We start from the raw sequence: 19,227 nt of genomic DNA on the forward strand, positions 1-19,227 counted from the left end.
TCCTCTTCCTGCTTTTCCCAACGACAACCCTGTGAGAATTACCGGCCCAAAGTCACCCAAATTGGCATTATCTTAGCCATCGTTCTCTGTCCTATTTTCCATTGTCCCCTCGTTCAATATCAGGAAGAGTTGAACACGATAAAAAGGTACAACTTTATTTACAGTCAACATTTTAAGAAACATGATTCGTGTTGCAAGAAATACAGGGTTCCTCCAATGCCAAAGCCCCTAGTTTTAATTTCTTGTTCATTTGACTAGCCTACAGTTGAAAAGACTTTTCTTCAAGCCTCCCCGTTACTTGAGTGTCTTGATACCAGTAACATTTCCCCAAATACGCGAGAATAAACTTATTTTAAGAGAAGCCTGGTTCCCAGCAACTTCTGGCTTGGGTGAGGTTCTGCTCAGATTGCTGATGTCCATCCAGAAGTCCCACATCATCTTTGAAATGCTTCATTCTATGAGCTGGGCTAGGTGGCCACTTTTAAAACCGCACCTGAACCACGCACGTTCTTCAATTGTAGAGCTCAGAAAGGCACCTTCTGAATGAATCTCTTGTACCACAAGAAGGAAGTGGCTGCACACAGAGTGTACCTGTGCAAAAGGAGCAAATGTTTGATTTTCACGTACATGAATATTCAGCTGGCTGGTTTTGTATGATCCAGTTGAGCTATTGGTTCAGTAACAATTGCTGCTTAAGTTCTAGATGCCTTGCTTTATGAAAATAAATCAAGCTCCGAAGAGTGCTTGACAAAGTTTACTTCTGCATGGTTCATGCTGTTAATCCACTCGTGGTTTTCAAAGTTGGGGTTCCAAAAGAATTTGAGTGGGCAGAACTGAGATGTTGGGGGTGGAATCCCACAAAGGAGTAAAGAAAGGGACTCGTGAATGCACACAAGCTATCCACTCTTGCTTGATGTTGGTTGCTCTTCGGGGCTGTCCATAGCAACTTTTCTAAAGCAGGATTTCTCAGCTGAGATTCAGAAGCCCATCCCTCTCAAGCCGAGATTTTTTAAAAAATTTCAGTTTGACAACTTTCTCCTCAACGAGGGTAAATAATAGGCAATCCATAGCATTAGAATTAATTTATTGACATAATCAAAATGTGTTTGTTGGGGTTTGGGGTTATTAGGAACTACAGAAAATTCACCGCCTGCCCTGGGCCGCTGATGTGTGGATTAAACCAGAGGTCCCCAACCCCTGCTCTGTGCCCGGTACCGGTCCACACAAACAAGCAAAGCCCCATCCATGGGATGCAGGCAGCACACAAAACCACACACTCTCCGGTCCATGGAAAAACCTTTCTTCCAGGAACCGGTCCCTGATGCCATAAATGTTGGGGACCTCTGGATTAAACCACTGGAACCAACAGCGCATCCTGGATTGTTTTAGGCTAACTGGAACCTTGGCATCCTGCACAAAGCTCCTGACAACTTGCCATGTACGCCCGTAAACCTCGAGAAATAAAGCATGAGGATTTTGCAGCAGCTTAACGTGTGGTAGGGAGAAGTATTTTAACCACCTGGAGCACAATTTTTTTTTGAATTGGTGGATTGCTTGCAGATTGACCCTTCCTCGTCTTTCCCACTCCTGCCAACCAACCCCTCCCCACCAGGTAAAATAAATGTGTTGCTACTCACCAAGTAAGTATGTACTGCATGTGCTCGTTTCGTAAAGTTACTCGGGTCTGGCCACCAATTGGCCCCCCAGGAACGGAGCTTCCTGGGGTTATAGAGAGAATCAGAGTTGGATTCAGTAAGATTTCATTTGGGTCGATCGCCCATTCAGTTCAGTAAACTTAGATCCATCCCATCAAGGCTCTCTTAAATCTTGCTTCAAGGAATTAGATTTCCCCAAGCCTCTGCCCTTGAGATTTGTGGAATTTGAAGTCTCAAAGTTGGGCTTTTCTATTAAGACCACCACCCTGCCATTAAGACTATTGACATGTCTTCCCAAGGGGAGCGCTTGTCGATTGCTTCCCATTCATTTACACCTTGAAGCAGTTTTAAGCTTTAACAAATCTTGAAACACTCCATTTAGTACTAAATTAACCAAGATAAGTACACAGATTCCATGTGAGGGTTTCCTGGTCATTAATCCATAATGTCACCGCTACATGTCAGCATTCCAGGGTTGAATTTCATCAAGATCTACTAGGCAAGCTGGGTGACAAATTCCGTCACCCAGAGGGGGGGGGGAGGGGAAGCAATGTTTAGGGAACTTACTATAATCTGCATCAATAAAAATCGGTTCCGCTCCAGTGACTTTGGCCATGGTGTCCAAATCTCGGTAAAACCAAGTGTTTTTTTCAATGTTGTTTTCCGCCACAAAAGGCCTCCGAGGTTCTGACAGCCTCACCAGCCCGGTGAGTTCAATATCCCCTTGGATCTAAAAAAAAAAAAAAGAAGAATCATCCAACTGTAATTTGTCTTCTTCAAAACGTGACTAGCTAAATCCAAAACAAATCTAGAAAGGAATAAAACCGTTTCGAAACATAGGATCAATCATTTCGGTTATAGGACCTATTGTTTGGTGCAGAATTTTCATTTTATGCCTTAAGGCAGGGGGTCTTCAAACTTGGCCCTTTTATGACTGGTGGACTTCCAACTCCCAGCATTCCTCAGCTGGCGGCATACCTGTCCCTTTAATCTGGTCTCTGGATTCATCTTCTTTCTGGGAACAAATCCTCTGTTGACTAGGATTGTTATCCTGCAGGGTTTTTTTTAAAAAAAAATAAAAATAAAAGGTACTTAGTGGGAACTTCCGCCCAGTTAATTCTCAGGGTAAGTGAGTGCAAGACTGCATTTTATTTATTTAAAATCTTAATCTAGCCCCCTAGCTCCCAACCAACGCTAGGCAGCTCCTTAAGCCTGATAGCTGATGATATATACACACCCAAGGTCAGTGCAATAAAAGGGAGTGATCACGTGGGCTCCGCTCTCTACGTTGGACATGATACGCCCTGCATTCCTGGCTTCTTTCTCAGCATCTACTGGGGAGCGTGGGAGTACATACAGCTCTTTGGTGTGATCAAAATGACCTCTGACCTTGACTGGCACGTATTCCATTTTGTTCAGTTCATAGAGGCTGTAGAAAAAGAGCAAGATAGGAAGGAAAATCTGGGTTATAGCTTAGACAGCAGAAGCCCGTTGAGAAAAAAAATCCTGCCGGTTAATATCATCATTTATGATTGAGAGGAGGGGAGAACAGACAAAACGTAACTGCCTGTAACAGTAAAGAAAGAGGCAACAGCCTCAACTTGCTATAAAGAAAACTTAAGCAAGCTGGCTGCTGAATATACATATATCTTTTTAAATACCCCCAAAATTGTAATTTCCTACTACTTTTTGTCCTCATATGACATGGTCTCAGCCAATTAGCAACTGGAACAATTATGCCAGCCAGGGCTACAGTTCTCATAAAACTAGCAACAAAAAATAGTTTGGAGTGAAATGAGGCAAGCCAAATTCTGGAAGGTGAACTTGCAAAAATGTGAGCATGTAGGGAAGCTCTGCCCTGGCAGCCATTTTATGGTTATTGATGTAGTACATTTTGCAAAGAGGCTCAAGTTACTCCAAACTCAGCAACTTTAAGACTTATGGACTTCAAGCTCCCAGGATTTCTTCAGCCAGCCATGCTGAGGGAATTCTGGGAGCTGAAGTGCACAAGAATTTGTTTTCTAGAGGTCTGAAGGAAGTAGAGTGTATTCTGGGCAGGAAAAAGGAGCAGCAGTTTTTCTTTCTGATGAAAATAAATAAAAGCTTTTGTGGGTCTTCTCACCACAATCAAAGTGGAGGTGCCCATTTGATGTTCTCAGTGATATTCTAATTCTCTTTACCATTCCCAAAATACACTTACTCTGTTGGCAGTGGAACTGGTTCGGCAAAAATTCTGCTTTCCAGCTCGGCAATCAGCCTTAGCTTCCATTCCCGCCGCTGAATCTGACACAAAGCACAAAAAGTCGGACTTTCGTTCCATTGTGAAGGGGGAGAAATGCATCTCCATCTACAGAATTCCTCACTCACAACAGCCTGAAGTATCTACCCAGCACAGTAACAAGCTTTTAAAATTCGTTCTTCTGAATGCATTAGAATAATAAGAGTAACATTTGAAAGAAATAAGGTACACACTTAAAGAGGCTTGCTCCACAAAAGCTACCCTGAGCAATGATTAACGGATAGGCATTTCTTTAAAGAAAGATTTTTCTGTCCAGTAATTGAAAACCAGAAGATTTAGCACACTGAACAAATCTTTTACTTTACAAGTAGTCCTACACTTACCACCACAACTGAGCCCAACATTTCTGTTGCAAAATGAGACAGTTGTTAAATGAGCTTGATTTATACCACGCAATAGCTTGATTTATACCACACAAAAGGGTAAGGAAACATGAGAATAAGGTATACTAAGCTCCCCAAAAATGTATCCAGACCTCAGTTTAAAAGGTCCAAAGAGCCAGCCTTCACTTCAACAGTGTTTACCTGCCAAGATCCAAGGAAAAATGAACCTATTGGGATGAGCAGAAGTCCCCATTTTAGTATGTTTTCTTCTGTGGAGTGGGCAGTAGCAGTTGAGGCAAAGTTTCTTGTTGGACAAAGCCTCCAGCAAATCTCTGAGGGGAAAAAAAGAGGAAAAAAAATAGTATTAGTGGCAAAGCTATTCATAAAAACTCGGAGGTGGCATCCAGTTTATTTCTCAAATGTTCTTTTTTTTAAACATAGGGTTTTTTTTCTAAAACAAAACACCAGGTTATTTCACACGGGCTCAACTCACTCGGGGGCTGCTGTAAGGCGTCTTTCCGACAGCAGCGGGCAAAGGACCTCCTTCCATCATCCAGGCAGGAAAACTGAAGGAAAAGAGTAGAAGTTGAAGGAAGAATGGGAAAAGAAATGCCAAAGCCAATACATTCCAATTTATTCCACACACTGACAGTGAACTTCAACCCAGCCCCTCAACTCATTGAGAAGAGGCCCTAGCTAGCCTACCTCGCAGGGCTGTTAAGAGAGCCAAGCTCAGACCTTCCAGCTGCTGGGCACTCCCAATGCCCACAGGCTTTCAAAGGACCCTTGCCCTCCAATTGTTTGGAACTCCAATGCCCATAACTCCGCACCAGGGTCTTTCCAAAGAAATATGCCACTGAAACCCGCCTCCCCTGATATAGTTGGCACTCCAATGCCCATAACTCCCCACCGGGGCCTTTCCAACGACCCATGCCACTGAAACCTCCCTCCCCCTATATATTTGGAACTCCAATGCCCATAATTCCGCACCAGGGTCTTTCCAAAGACATATGCCACTGAAACCCGCCTCCCCTGATATAGTTGGCACTCCAATGCCCATAACTCCTCACCGGGGCCTTTCCAACGACCCATGCGACTGAAACCCTCCCCTTCCCTGGTATATTTGGCACTCCAATGCCCATAACCCCCCACGGGGGCCTCCCGAACAGCCCCAGCCCCACCGAGCTCAAAGCGGCTGCCGGGCAAGGTCAAACGGCCTCACCGCAGCCAACGGACGAGGCTCGACCTGCCGGGCAGCCGCCTGCGAGGGGCGGCTATTATTATTATATTATTACGGCCGCCGCGGCGTCGTTTCCCTCACCCGAAGCCTCCGGAAAGCGCCCCGGAATGCCTCGTCGCTTAGTAACCGCCGCCAGGCCGCCATATTGCCTGGTTAGAGGGTCAACGGGTGAGGACTTCCGGCTCGCGCCGCCGCGACTTCCGGTGCGGAAGCATGGCGGAAGCGCCGCGCGGGCAGGGAGAAGCCGGGACTGGCTCCTCCGAGCTGGAACAGTTCCTGCAGCGGCACCCGAGCTTGCGCGTCCTCCCTCCGGGGAAAAAGGTGATCGGCGCTCGCCGGTGCGGCGCTACGGAGTTCGGGGAGGCTGGGCGGGTTGGATGGGAGACCACGCGGAGATCTCCAGGGAGGCGGGGAGGTTTGGTCCAAGCTGGGGACCAGTTAGATTAGAACAATTAATCAGTGGAACAACCTGCCTCCAAAAGCGGTGAATGCGCCAACGATTTTAAGAAGAGACTGGACAGCCATTTGGCTGAAATGGTATAGGGTTTCCTGCCTGAGAAGGGGGTTGGACTAGATGATCTCTAAGGTCCCTTACTTTATTATTATTATTGTTATTACTTCCGTTTGAATCAGGCAGGCTGATCTTGAGGGCAGGGTGGCTTGGCGGCACCTGCCCTGCCTTGTCCGGTTTCGGAAGCTGGAAACAGTTTGGTGGAGGGGAGACCACTGGGAAATCCCTGCTGCCCAAGCTGGGAAGTTGCATGCGAATTGGTCTTGGCTTAACGAGGCAGCTCTGGTGGAGAGGATGGCTTGGCGACACCTGCCCTGCCTTGTCCAGCCTCCAAAGCTCAAAACAGCTGGGCTGATGGACGGGAGACCACTCGGAAATCCCACCAGGTTGCACCAAAGTGGAAAATTCAGTTTGAACTGGTCTTGGCTTAGGCAGCCTGCTCTTGAGAGTGTATTGGCTTGGCAGTACCTGGCCTGCCTCAGCTGGTCTCCAAAGCTCAAGAAGTCCGGGCCGATGGACACCTGGATGGGCCACCACTCAGAAATCCCAGGAACGACAGAGCTCCATTCGAATCGGTCTTTGTTCACCCTGCCTTTCTCCTCCAGGTCCGCTGCACGTTAACCGGTCACGAGCTGCCTTGCCGATTGCCTGAGCTGCAGGCTTTTACAGCTGGGAAGAAATACCTGCGTTTGAGCAAGGCCCCAGGTGTCTTGGACTACAGCGAGTACGAACCGCACATTGTGCCCAGCACCAAAAACCTGTACGTGCAGTTCACAAATGGTGTCCCAGCAGCAGGGGAAATGGCTGAGTTTGTGCATTATGCTCGACCGTGGTTAGCACAGACTGAGGTTTCTGCAGTAGGCAGCCTGGGATGGGTTGATTTCAAATTGAGCAAGCCATGGAACAAGTTAGTGGGATGGATTGATGGCAGAATTTGATGGGCGGTTTGTTTAGCTGCGGTGTAGCACAATGTGCAGACCTGCTCAGTGGAGGGATCCCGTTTCCTCCTTCCCCTTTAATTACACACCACAAATAGCATCCTGGGATCATAACTTGCAAAAATCCCAGCCAGATTAGAAGGTTATGTGGACGAATGATCATGTCTGTATAGTATTCATTTAATATTTAGTCTTTTTCATAGGTAAAAATTTTTCTTTCCTTCCTTTCTCTTTCTTTCCTTCTTTTTTTTTCTTTCTTTCTCCTAGGAATCAACTTTTCTGCAAACTGACCCTGCGTCACCTCAATAAGATCCCGGAGCACGTTCTCCGTCATGTCCAAGGCCGGCGTTACCAGAAAGCGCTTCGACGATGTGAGTTGGCAGTAGAGTGTTGTTTCTTTTTTTCATCCCGACACCAGCGTCTTTTCTTAAACGGTTCCTTCCTTTCCTCTGCTTCGTCAACTCATCCCAGGAGGTGGTTAGATCACGTGCTCCAATCCTTGATGTTTCCAAAGGCAGAGGGGAAGAAAAAATTCCTCCAAGGGGAGAGAAGCAGGCAAGGGGTGCTGGGTATGGCAGGATAGACTGCCCCAGACGCACAGGTTCTACTTAGCACTGATGGCTTGGAAAGGTGGAATGGAAAGGGCCTGAAATCTCTGATTGGATCCTTTTCTCTCTCCTTTTTACAGATGAAGAATGTCAGAAAGAGGGGCTGGACTACGTCCCGGCTTGCCTCTTGCAGAGACGCCGACGGCCACGGCAAGACACGGGCAACGGCTTTTGCGAAGGGAAGGGAAAGCCGAGAGGGGGATTCTGGGAACCTCCCGCCAGTGATGAAGGGGGCAATGAAACCGAGGACAGCCTGAGTGACTTGTACCCGAGTAAGTGAACTAGAAGGCCAAAAGAACATCTGGATGCGAGCTATGACTTAGCAGGTCCTGGCTTTGCTGTTTTCTTCTGCCCACCCCATTCTGTTTCCTTGTCTGTTGTGTGCTTAAGGAAAACTCATCACCGACATTCCTAAGGGAGAGCCTTGTTCACTAAAGTTAGAAATGTTTTGCACAATGAACTAGGAAAAGAAATTCCAGCCTGTTTTATGCACATCCCTTCTTGTCTTGGGTGGAGATCTTATGCTTCCCGCTGCCATCTTTGTATATTATATTCCCGTTGACTGATAAATGTTTAACTGTAACTAGGATGAATGTTATTACTGTTTTTATCTTTTCAATGTTTCTGGTTTTAATGTTTTCTAAGCCGCCCAGACGAGAAGGGCAGCACAGATAAATCCAATTAATAAATAAAAAATATTTTAACTCTGTTACCAGGAATGGGAACTTATTTGTTAACACTGCTGTTTTCCAAAACCATAACTTTTATGCCACTAGGGCTGGTTTCTGGAGGCAGAATTTAGCTGCTGGTGTTGATTTTAAGGGATTTTTTTTTAAGGTTTACATTTAATGTTCAATGTTTAAACATTTAATATTTAATGCTTATTTTCAAAGCTGAACTGTTCCCAGAAAAAAATGCTGCAGGCAAAGAGACCCCCCACGAAAGTATGAGCGACAGTGACGAAGAGCCCCTGAGGCCGGTGGTGGAAAATGGCAGCCAGGTTGAAGCGGTTGATTCTCAGACAGCCACGAAAAGGAGAAAGGTAAATCCGGACAATTTTGACGTTTGTGGTTGTGTTCATGCTCATCTTTTGCTAGGTTGGGTTAAGACTTAGGAGTTGCCCGTGCTAAGCTTGATTCTTTTTAAGCTCTGCTTAAGCATCTGTTTCTGGCCCGTGAGGGATTTGGGGATAGTCCCAGTCCTTCCCACCGTTAATGCTATTTATATAGTAAAAGTGATCGCTGTTTTCCAATTCTTCACTCCTTCGTTCTTATACAGACAAGGCACTGTTTGCTGTTGACACGATCCAGGATTTGCAGGATTTAAATAACCTTTCTTATATTCCCAGGAATGCTCAGGTTAAATAGACGGTAATATTTTTAGTAGTAAGATAATTCTGGAACAGAAGGCCAGACATTCCTCTGGTTTCCTTTTAAAAATCAGCTGAGCGGGGACAGCATATAATTCTAAACATCCTGAGGACTTTTCCTCAGCAACATAGAAAACTAGACTTGGACTGCCAGTTAGTTAAGTTTTTGCCCCATCCTCATGAGGCCTAGAAACTCCTTTAAAGAACAATTTCTTTACAAGTTTCCACTTACTGTCTGCCTTTCTCCCCCCCCCCCTCTTGTCGATCCAGAAACAAGTCAGCCCTCAAAAGAAGAAATTCAAAAAGTGGAACAGAAAATCTAAAAAGCTTCGGAAGAGCCATTAACAGGAACTCAAGTCTTTCTGATGGGTCAAGCTCCAGTTTGTCTGTGCGGCGAGAAGACTATCATTAGAACTCAAGCATGTTGCATTTTATTTAAGCGTGGTCCTTTTTGGGGGGGGGGTGTAAAATTGTATACATGTCATTGTTCTTCGTTTATATAAAGTTGTTCCAACTCTACTGCGTTCCTGAATTCTTCACTTCGACAGTCAAGGGCAAAATTGCCACAAGGAAATCCGTTTTGTCAGAACCCCAAATTTTTATTCAATTGTTAATTCTGTTCGCCTCTAGGCAGCGAATAATTACAGATAAAGGCCAAACAATACTTGTTTTTCTAAGATATTTCTTAGAAAGAGGGAGGGGGGAACATTGCTCCTTTAAAAATTGTGATAAACAAGAGCCCACCTTAATAAAAACCAAGCAACTGCCTGGTTTCTAAGCTAAAAGTTGTGTGTTTGTCCTTGAACTTGGAAAAGGCGCCACAAAATATTTTTCAGTTTTAAAGTCCCAACTCTGCCTTCCAGCACAATCAGATTAGAGGTTTGAAAACTTTTGTGCAGTATAAAATATTTGGAGCAGTGAAAGGTCACTATGCCGAGCAGCTGATACCAGGGAACGCTGAAGCAGGAGATAAATTATAGACAGTCCTCAACTTACGACAATTGGTGAGACAGTTAAGCAGTTAAGACAGTTGCCCCATCTTACGACATTTCTTGCCAGTGTTGTTAACGGCCGTTGTTAAATTAGTCACACGGTTAGGTGAATCTTGACTTTGCTAGTCAGAAAGTCACAAAGGGATCACGTGCCCCCTTCCCCCCCCCAGGACGCTGCAATCGTCATAAATGTGAGTCAGTTGTCAAACATCCGAATTTCGATCACGGGACCACGGGGATGCAGCTAAGGTTGTAAGTGTGAAAAATGGTCATAAGTCCCTTGTTTCAGGGTAACTTTGAACAGCCACGAAGTGAACCGTTGTAAGTTGAGGACTTCCTGTAGTTCCATTTCTGGCTAACACAGTTGAAGCAAGATGAAGCATCCAATTGACTCTGAAAGTAATTTTGATGTCTGCTCAGGGGAGCCATCGGTGGCAGCTCACTTTGCAAAGATCTTGTTCAGAATCAAATTCACAGCTTTGAAATACAGCTTGACTCACATTTATGACGGTGGCAGTGTCTCGGGGTTGTGTGATCTCCTTTTGCGACCCGACAAGCAATGGAGAAGCCAAATTCACTTAACCCCCACATTACTAACTTCACAACTGCAGTGATTCATTTAACAACTATGGTGAGGAAGGGCATAAAACGGGGCAAAATTCATGTAAACTGTCTCGCTTAATGACAAATTTGGGGGCTGGGTTGTGGACGTAAGTTGAGGATTACGATACATTTGTTGCAGGAAATATTCCCCGAGTTAAAAGTTGGCTGGAGAGACCCTGATTTTGCTCCGACGTGTCACAGAATGAGTATTTTCCAGCGCTGCAATAATGTAAAAAAATTCTCTTTTAACTCTTTCGGCCTAACCGTTAAGATTTATAACTTGGATGGTCTGTTCTCCATCTGGGATGTGATTTCATTTAATTAACAACTTGAGCGTCGACAAAAAAAAAAAAAAAAAACAACCCAAAAATACAAGATGGAACACCCATCACACTGAAAAGTACACAGCAAGGTTATCGGATCACAGCAGTTTTAAATTTAAGAAACAAAAATGGAAAAAACAGTTGTCAAAAAAAATTCAATTGGCAGACTCGGCCGCTTCTTCGTTCCAATTATTTTTTTTTTATCCAGGAGATTATACCAAAAAAAAAAAAAAAAAATGCGAGAAAGATAAAAGTTCTCGAATGAAGAAGCACCTGGCAACGGGAATCAGATTATCGGCGCAGTCGTGAACTAAAACAACTTTAAAAAAAAAGAAAAGAAAAAAGAGATTGTGCCTTTAAAAAGGGGGAAAGAAGCACCTTTGCCAATGCTTGCCCATGCTTGTAAATGTTTGGTTTTGAATTCCCAAAACTGTCGAGTCGGTTCCCGGATGCCGAGACGCTGTGTTCCTTTTTTTTTGTTTGTTTTGTTTTTCCCCTCCATTCCTCCGTTCTTCTCTACCACTCCTTCTTCTTCTCGTCCATGGAGACGCCGCCGGGGCCCAGGGCCACCACGAGAAGCAGGCCTCCGATGACCGACATGGTTTGGAAAAAGTCGTACTTGAGAAAATCGTGCATAGGCTTGTAGCCGGGGACAGTCCAGAAAGCGTTGAAATACAGGTTGATGGCAAAGAGCCAGATGACCAAAGTCAAGGCCGCTAGCTTGGTTTTGAACCCGATGGCCACCAGGATGATCAGCGCTGTGCCCACCATGTTCTGCAGGATCTGCGGCAACCGGGAAGAACAGACCATGAATGAGAGCTAGGTAGAAATGGACACTGAGCTAAACCCCCCCAAATCCCCCCACTTAGCAACAGAAATTTAGAGACTCAATTGCAGTCGTAAGACGAGGACTGCCTGTGTGTTTTGACGCTTAGTCCAAATACATCCCATAAAAGGAGCACCTGAAATTCAGATTTAATACCGTCTTAAATCTATAAATGCATCTATCCATCTCTCTGTCAATTGAATAAACACATTTCTGTTCAATTTTAACATCGAAGGCTTTAACACCAACAGGCGTTTGGGATGTTGCGAGCCACCCAAAGTTACCATTTTAGAATTATAAATTAGAATTATAGAATTATAATAATCATAAAACCGAGGTCATGTGACTGTGGAACCCTGTAAATGGCCCAAGCACAGTCATATGACCATGCAGGGGACGTCTGTCGGAACTCCGGAACCAGGTGATCCCTTTCAAAGGAGGGGGGAGTCTGTCGTAACTTCAAACAGTTGCTAAGCAACAAGTCCTAATTTGAGGACTCCTTGCATCTTGTGGAATGCCTGACCTGATGCAGCGAGACAGGAGCCCAGGAAGTATATATCTTCCAATTACTTTAGGCACTTACCGAAAAGAAGCTAACATCTAAATGCAGGAGGGTCATAAACATGAGGACTAGAAGCACTCGTCCCCCCAGCTGCATGTATTGCTTCGGGGAGCTTTCCCGCATGGTGGGTACTCCGGCAAACATGCTTTTTCCTTCTGACCGAGACTCTGCCAGCAACAGCAGCAAACCCCCTCCCAGAGCAAGATTTCTGCAGGGAGAGAGAGAGAAGAGACACCCCCCCCCCAAAAAAATCGTAATATTTGGCATAACCAAACTTGCAAAATCTTTTCACCCGCGTCAACAGAGGTGGAAATATTTCCAGACCACATCCTTCTGAGGGTTCCCTGTCTCCATTTCTAAAGGACTGTAAATTTGACAGGCAAGGCAGTTAAATTAAAGAGCCCATTTTGTCTAAGTGTTAAGGCACCAGGCTGGAAACTGGGTGACGGTGAGTTCTAGTCTTGCTTTATCCATGGAAGCCAGCTGGGTGACTTTGGGCCGAACACCAAGAGTCAGGGAATTCTAGTCCTGCCTTAGGCATGAAAGCTGGCTGGCTGGCTGACTTTGGGCCAATCACCAAGAGACGGTGAGTTCTAGTTCCATCTCAGGCGCGAAAGCAGCTAGGTGTCTTTGGGCCAATCGCCAGGAGATTGGGAGTTCTAGTCCCGAATTTTTATTTTACTTTTTTGGGACAGGGTGCTACAAGATCAGTTCGCAAGGGGTTCTAAACTCGGTTAGAATAAGTGTGTGAAGCAACGCAAAGAGAGACATACCTCATCAAAAACTTCAAGTCCCATAAAATGCTGTATGCAATTGTCTAGAAGGGGGGAGAGAGAAAAAATAGACAGACGATGAAAACCTGGAATATATTCACCTATCTGCTCAGAGCCACTTCAATCCCATTTTCCGAGACAGGTTTTGGAAAGGAGAAATGGGCGCGCTTTCTCACCTGTAATGCAATAATTCCAAATAATCCAAAGCAGGCGTATTGGACAAAATTCCTGCTCAGCACCAGAATGCAACCGCCTAGAAGAAGAAGAAGAAAAATGTAAGAATGCAGGTAGTCCTCAGCTTGTCAACCCAACTGAGCCCAACATTTCCGTCACTAAGCGAGACAGTTAATTTTGCCCTGTTTTATGACCTTTGTTGATGCAGCGGTTAAGGAAACTCAGAAAAAAATCAAATGTCCATGCTCTGTCCACTGCAGTTATATGCCCATCAATAAAATATCAGCTAGTTTTCCACCCTGGAACCTGTCCACTCTCTCGAGCTAAACCCAACAGGATGATGAAATGAGAGACAGTTTGGTCTAGTGGCTAAGGCATCAGGCTAGACAGCAGAGAGACTATGAGTTCAATTCCTGCCGTAGCCAATGAAAGCCAGCTGGGTGACTTTGGGCCAATCCCCAGGGGACGGTGAGTTCTAGTCCCACCTTAGCATGAAAGCTGGCTGAGTGACTTTGGGCAGGCCCTCTCTCTCACTCAGCCCAACCTACTTCACAGGGCTGTGGTTGTGGAGAAAAGTGGAAGAGAAAGGAGTATTAGCATGTTGGCGCCTTGAGCTATTTGTAAAAATAATACAGGTGGGATACAAACAAAGAAATAAAATGGTCTCCAGCTCCTGGGTTCCAGTTCCTGATTGTGCCCCCCAGCTGGTGTAAACCCCGAACCCCCGTGGGTCGCTTACTTAATTGCCCAAAGAGGTTAATGAAGACGAAGATGGAGGCCAGCACGTAGCCGCAGTTCCACGTGCTGCTGATGTAATCTCTCTGCTCGCTCCACTGGAACCACATGCGAATCCCGTCTTCCAGGAAGGTGCTGATCAGACAGAGCCGGGCCACGTGGGGAAGGTACTGCTTCGTCACCCGCAGGAACTGTCCCGAGAAGTCACAAGAAAGACAGGTAAAGGAAGGGCAAAAGGCCAGCTCCCGTTTTGCTCTCTTTCCTTCCAAAGGCTGGAGGACTCTGGAGACCGCAGAAACATCAGCAAAGGATCAAGTAGATCCTTCTCTCTCCCCTTCCCCATCCTCCATCAGATCTTGGCTGTGCAAATCAGGAGGACGTCTCCTGCGTCATTATAAGTAGTCCTCAACATGATCACAGCTGAGCCCCACATTTTCGGCGCCAAGTGAGACATTCATTAAGTGAGTTTTGCCCCATTTTAACCACCTTTCTTGCCTCAGTTGCTAAGCGAAACACTTGTCATTAAGTTAGTAAACCGGTTGTTAAATGAATCCGGGTTTTCCCATTTGACTTTTCTCATCAGAAGTCGCCAAAGGGGATCACACGACCCCGGGAAGCTGCAACCGTCATAAAGATGAGTCAGCTGCCAAGCGGCCGGATTTCGATCACGTGACCACAGGGGAAACGCTGCAACGGTCGTTAAGTGTGAAAAAGGGTCCTAAGTCCCCTTTTTTTCAGTGCCATTAAAACTTAGAAAAGTCACTAGATGAACAGTTGAGTCGAGGATTAACTATATTTACAGCTGCCAAGCTTGGCCTGGATTTGAAATTCACGTGTTTGCATTCTGGAGGCTCAGCGGCCCTTCGCAGTCCTTGGCAGTGTCTCCATTTGCAATTTGTAATGCTATTACTACAAAACAGTCAGCTTCATTCCCGTGCTCCTTTTCCTACAATTAAAAAGCCCGCAGTGGGGTTTTTCAAAGATGGCAAAAAAAAAAAAAAATTGGCATTGCACTTTGCGTGCCAATCATTTTGATTTTCTAACAAGGAGCCAAATCAGATTGGAAGAAATCTGAGAGAGAGAGAGAGAGAGAGAGAGAGAGAGAGAGAGAGAGAGAACACGAACACCTTGCTCCATCAATTCTAGAATTTTTTATTAGCTTTAAAGATTTGTGGCTTTTAAAGGAACACGTTTCTAGCCCTTATAGTTATAACCTCCCTCCCCTTCCCAATGAAGAAAAAAAAACCTGACGCTATAGATCATGGCTACTGAAGCCTCAGACAGCAGAAGTACAGTAGCTGCATAAGATTTTCGGCGAGGAGAGAAAACACGGCCAGCAACTCCACGCTTGCAAAATCGGACTAATTATACAGTACAGTGATTGCACAAGGAGAAGAAGAAGAAAAACCCAACGTAATGCATGTTTTCTTGGTTTCTATCATTTGCCCTGTTTTTCCTTCCATTGCTAAGCAAAATGGTTATTATTATGAGTCGTGCCCAAATTATGACTTTCATGCCGCGGCTGTTCAGCGAATCACTGCAGCCGTTAAAATGAATCTGACTTCCCCATTGACTTTGCTTGAGGTTGCAAATGGCAATCAGGTGACACAGAGAGAGAGACACACACACACAGAGAGAGACACACCAGGATGTTGCAACCATCCTAAATAAATATTGGTTGCCCAAACGCCTGCATTTTGCTCGTACAGGGATGCTGTGAACGGTCGTAAATGTGAGGACTGATCCTAAGTCGCTTTGTTCAGTTCAAGCCAAGATCCGTCCCCCAAATCGTAGACTTTTCAGATTCTCCCTATTTCAAAACAAATTCCCTGTGAACAAAAGCACCACCTTCCTGGAAAGCACCCTGAGATTTGGGACTCCCCAAATGAACAGATAAAATTATACACAGATTAAAATTACACAGGTAAGAATCTGCGGGTTCAAAGCCCACAGTTAACCCTGGACTGCCTCAAAACATGTTTATTGTATTTCTCGGTGAAATTGATGTGCTGCCCGTCTCACCATCAAGGAGACTTTTGAAACGTATTCTGAACGTATTCTGACTTACAACAGGACGCAACCATCCACAGCGGTTAGATAGGCTTAGTAGAAAAGCAGAAACGAGATCCAATCTTGGTGGAGGCGTCTCTGCGCGCAGCAAGAGCCGTAGAGAGCCTCTTCAGATGTAACCACAAGCAAAGATGGTTTGCTAAATCCAATTAATACAGGCGCTCCCTGATCTACAACAGTTCATTTAGTGACTTGAAGTTAAAATGGCACTGAAAAAAGCCGTGGTTAGGATGGTTTTCCACACTTACGGCCGTTGCATCATCCCCAGGATCACGTGATCCAAGATTCAGACACTTGGAAACTGACTCACATTTATGACGGTCGCAGTGTCCTGGGGTGACGTGATCCCCTTCTGCAATCTTCTGACAAGCCAAGTCAGTGGGGATTATCTGCATGTATATAGTTATTGAGCTGTTATTTTTTTAAAGGCAGTTTTAAAGCCGCTGGTTCTTCTTTGGCTGCCAATGAAACAGGCTGCAGCAGATCAATCAATTAATGATCAATTAATCTGTCCAAGTTAAGGGCAAACATAACCTTACTCAGTGCCAGGTGGTTCCTATTGCTGATGTTGTGCTAGCAATGTAACCAGAGCTTTGGAGTCGAATCAACAGCAGGAAAGAACAAATAAACACAGCCAACCCACTGATAACAAACCAAGACACGAGAACTATGATTCGTTGTGATTGTTTTTGCAGCTTGAAATGTTAGGTTTACTGCAATTGTGGGTTTGCTATATGGGAAGACAGCCGAGATCGTAGGTTTATTGAAAGGGACCTTTTTCTGTGAATGTTTAGGGGCTCAGCATGTTGTGTGAATTAGCCCACAGTGAACAAAACACACACAAAATGGGGCAAGGTGATCCTGGCTACAGTAGTATAGGTTGCGGTGTCAGACCTACATTGCTAATGAAATAAACCCAGTTTATCAATAGACGAGAATATTGGTAGGCCAGGGTTGAAATGAGGGGTCCTGGGTGCAATCTCAGATTGGTGGTTTTCTTGTAGACATTTGATTACCCAACTAGGTAACATCATCAGTGCTACAATGGAGTAGGATTTGGGGAGGGATGTTCTTCGCAGTCTCTGAGCTTGGTGGTTTTCATGCAGACATTTCATTATCCGGCCAGCCTCAGGTAGCACTGATGATGTCACCTAGTTGGGTAGTGAAACGTCTGCAACAAAATGACCAAAGTGAAAGGGCTCTAAAGACTCCCCAAATTCAGTTTATATCGTATTCTGAAAAGGCCAAATTGTAGATTTTTTTAAAAAAATTATAGCCTAGGAAAAAAACAGACCGGCCGAGTCACCTTTTGGATCCTTTCCATGGTCAAAGATAACTGGCAAGGCTCTTTTTACCAGCCCTTGACTGGATTTTTTATGTTTTTCATTGTTCGTGTTTACTTTTCAACAGCAGATGAATACTCATTTAAAAAAAAAAAGGCAAGCCAAAAAAAAGGCAGCCTGACCTAGCTTTTTGCCCTGCTCATAGGATGCCCATGTGTTTGTTTGTGTGTGTGTGTGTGTGTGTGTGTGTGTGTGTGAGAGAGAGAGAGAGAGAGAGAGAGAGAGAGAGAGAGAGAGAGAGAGAGAGAGAGAAAACACAGGGACAGAAAGAAGTTTAAAGAAGGGCTAACTCACAATTCGCCAAACTAGCCAACATAACTAATTAGTCAAGCACATCTTTGGAAAGTTGGGGCAAGTGGCACCAAGACAATCCATCTAAAACACTGGAGCGAAGCCGCTGACATTTTCATTCATTTTATTCACAGAGAAGGCTGGGCAGGAAGGTTTTCAAAACCTCGTTTTGTGTCCTGTCAGCTTATCTTACTCAGCACAATATGAACGATTTTTTTTTAAAGAACTAAGTTTAATCCTTATCCAGCAAAGCATGCGTGTGGTTCATTGAGCGACCGTTCAGAATTACAACGGCACCGAGTCACTTAGCAACCAGCTTGCTTAGGGACACAAATTCCGGTCGTATGGCGAGGACCACCTGTCCCCATCATGCTCCCACCGGCTAACTTGCGACCAAGGAAGAGGCATATAATCCAGGACATCCCAAAAGGAGGCATGACAAACAAACAAGCCTAGATCTGACATCAAACCAGGTTAAATTCTGGCTCCAATTCCTCAATGCTATAAAAGATGAAGGAAGACAAAAAGCCAGCTGCCAGCTCTGTTAGGCCGGATCTACCATTTTGTAGAGGAGGGTGTGCATTTTGCCGAGGGCCGCTCTATAGCCCCGAAGCCGTGGTTTACAGCCCAGGCTGTGTGCCAGGCTAAACCGAAACTTATTCAGCAACCATGGTTAACACTGGCCATCTTAGCCTGGGGTGGGCCTCTTTTCTCCAGTGGCAGAAGGAGGAAAAGCCATTCTTTTTTTTTCTTTAAAAAAAGGGGGGCCTTTTGTTCAGCCGAATCTCCCCATTCAGCTCCAGAGAGAGCTGGGGGCAACTACCTGGCTACCCCCCCACCCCGCTTCCCAAATGCAGGGTCAGCTCTGATGGGGGCAAGCCCTGCTCCCCCCACCCCCTCCACCAAATGGACCTCTAGACCTTTCTGCCGTTTTTTGCTTTGTTTATTTATTTCTTTATTTCTTATTTATTTATTTTTTTTGCAGAGGATAATTTGACAAGCCAGCCAGCCAGTGGACACACAATCACTTTCAATTCCAGGACCGTCGGCAAAAAAAAAAAAAAAAAAAAGTGGAACGCAAAAGATCGATGGAAACGGCCCGGGAAGAGGTTGAGGGGGCGGGAAAACCCCCCCATATGACCCTCTCTCCCATCTCCCACGTTTTGCTCCCTTCCCTCCCTCGCCTCTTTGCAAAGCGAAGGGTCCAGAAGGGTCCAGAAAGCCCCCCACCCAGCCAGCCAGTCACTTGGCCGGACGCTGGAGCCCCTCTGATCCAGCCAAAGCCCCACCTGGTCTGCAAAATCCTCGGCGCTGCCCATCAGATCGTTGCTGCCCATGGCTGGTTTTTCTCTTGCTCTGGGGCGGGGGGGGGGGGAATCTGCTGGGAAAGCCGATTTGTAGGCAGCCGCCCCCCGGCTCTTGGAGCGCCGCTGCTGCCGCGATTGCTCAGGAAGTGGCGGAGCCGCCGCGCTCGCCTCGCCTCGCCTTGCCTGGGCTGTGCCACGTAGGCCGATCCTTAAAGGAACCGCGCGAGGGCCTGAGCAGCCGGCAGGGAGGGCGGGCGGACGGAGAGCCAGACCCACGGGAGGCGG

General features: G+C 45.7%; 3 protein-coding genes across 4 annotated transcripts; 1 reads left to right on the forward strand and 2 right to left on the reverse strand.

The window, feature by feature from the left end:
- Window positions 1-134: 134 nt before the first annotated feature.
- LOC120298851 (surfeit locus protein 1) lies at window positions 135-5,715 on the reverse strand. Its single transcript, XM_039322980.1, has 9 exons — window positions 5,599-5,715; window positions 4,771-4,843; window positions 4,479-4,609; window positions 3,856-3,938; window positions 2,893-3,084; window positions 2,634-2,706; window positions 2,223-2,385; window positions 1,638-1,719; window positions 135-591 (listed from the first exon to the last, which is right to left on the reverse strand). The coding sequence occupies exons 1-9, from the start codon at window positions 5,659-5,661 to the stop codon at window positions 525-527; spliced, it is 927 nt and encodes a 308-aa protein (XP_039178914.1). The 5' UTR covers window positions 5,662-5,715; the 3' UTR covers window positions 135-524.
- SURF2 (surfeit 2) lies at window positions 5,686-10,901 on the forward strand. 2 transcript variants are annotated; one of them, XM_039322985.1, is made up of 6 exons: window positions 5,686-5,838; window positions 6,634-6,788; window positions 7,234-7,337; window positions 7,655-7,846; window positions 8,468-8,616; window positions 9,214-10,901. In XM_039322985.1, the coding sequence occupies exons 1-6, from the start codon at window positions 5,731-5,733 to the stop codon at window positions 9,286-9,288; spliced, it is 783 nt and encodes a 260-aa protein (XP_039178919.1). In that variant the 5' UTR covers window positions 5,686-5,730; the 3' UTR covers window positions 9,289-10,901. The 2 variants fall into 2 exon arrangements, with proteins under 2 accessions (XP_039178919.1, XP_039178920.1); XM_039322986.1 differs by having other exon boundaries at window positions 8,483-8,616.
- Window positions 10,902-10,951: 50 nt separating this feature from the next.
- SURF4 (surfeit 4) lies at window positions 10,952-19,145 on the reverse strand. The gene is made up of 6 exons (XM_039322982.1): window positions 18,925-19,145; window positions 13,936-14,122; window positions 13,199-13,275; window positions 13,023-13,066; window positions 12,271-12,457; window positions 10,952-11,644 (listed from the first exon to the last, which is right to left on the reverse strand). Exons 1-6 carry the CDS (start codon window positions 18,970-18,972, stop codon window positions 11,378-11,380), a joined length of 810 nt encoding a protein of 269 aa, XP_039178916.1. The 5' UTR covers window positions 18,973-19,145; the 3' UTR covers window positions 10,952-11,377.
- Window positions 19,146-19,227: the final 82 nt, after the last annotated feature.

This window comes from Crotalus tigris, unplaced genomic scaffold (assembly GCF_016545835.1).
Source record: "Crotalus tigris isolate CLP2741 ecotype Arizona unplaced genomic scaffold, ASM1654583v1 scf7180000024153.1733885, whole genome shotgun sequence".
Lineage (NCBI taxonomy): Eukaryota > Metazoa > Chordata > Lepidosauria > Squamata > Viperidae > Crotalus > Crotalus tigris.

Bases quoted from the DNA above. Each gene is read 5' to 3' on its own strand.
- SURF2 (XM_039322985.1), top strand. From the start codon at position 5,731: ATGGCGGAAGCGCCGCGCGGGCAGGGAGAAGCCGGGACTGGCTCCTCC. The intron at 5,839-6,633 runs GTGATCGGCGCT...TTTCTCCTCCAG, and splicing joins TCCTCCCTCCGGGGAAAAAG to GTCCGCTGCACGTTAACCGG. The intron at 7,338-7,654 runs GTGAGTTGGCAG...TCCTTTTTACAG, and splicing joins CCAGAAAGCGCTTCGACGAT to ATGAAGAATGTCAGAAAGAG.
- LOC120298851 (XM_039322980.1), bottom strand. From the start codon at position 5,661: ATGGCGGCCTGGCGGCGGTTACTAAGCGACGAGGCATTCCGGGGCGCT. The intron at 4,844-5,598 runs GTGAGGGAAACG...CTTTTCCTTCAG, and splicing joins GCGCTTTCCGGAGGCTTCGG to TTTTCCTGCCTGGATGATGG. The intron at 592-1,637 runs GTGAGTAGCAAC...CCTTTTGCACAG, and splicing joins ATGCAGTACATACTTACTTG to GTACACTCTGTGTGCAGCCA.
- SURF4 (XM_039322982.1), bottom strand. From the start codon at position 18,972: ATGGGCAGCAACGATCTGATGGGCAGCGCCGAGGATTTTGCAGACCAG. The intron at 14,123-18,924 runs GTGGGGCTTTGG...TTCTCGGGACAG, and splicing joins CCGAGGATTTTGCAGACCAG to TTCCTGCGGGTGACGAAGCA. The intron at 13,067-13,198 runs GTGAGAAAGCGC...CCCCCCTTCTAG, and splicing joins TTGGAATTATTGCATTACAG to ACAATTGCATACAGCATTTT.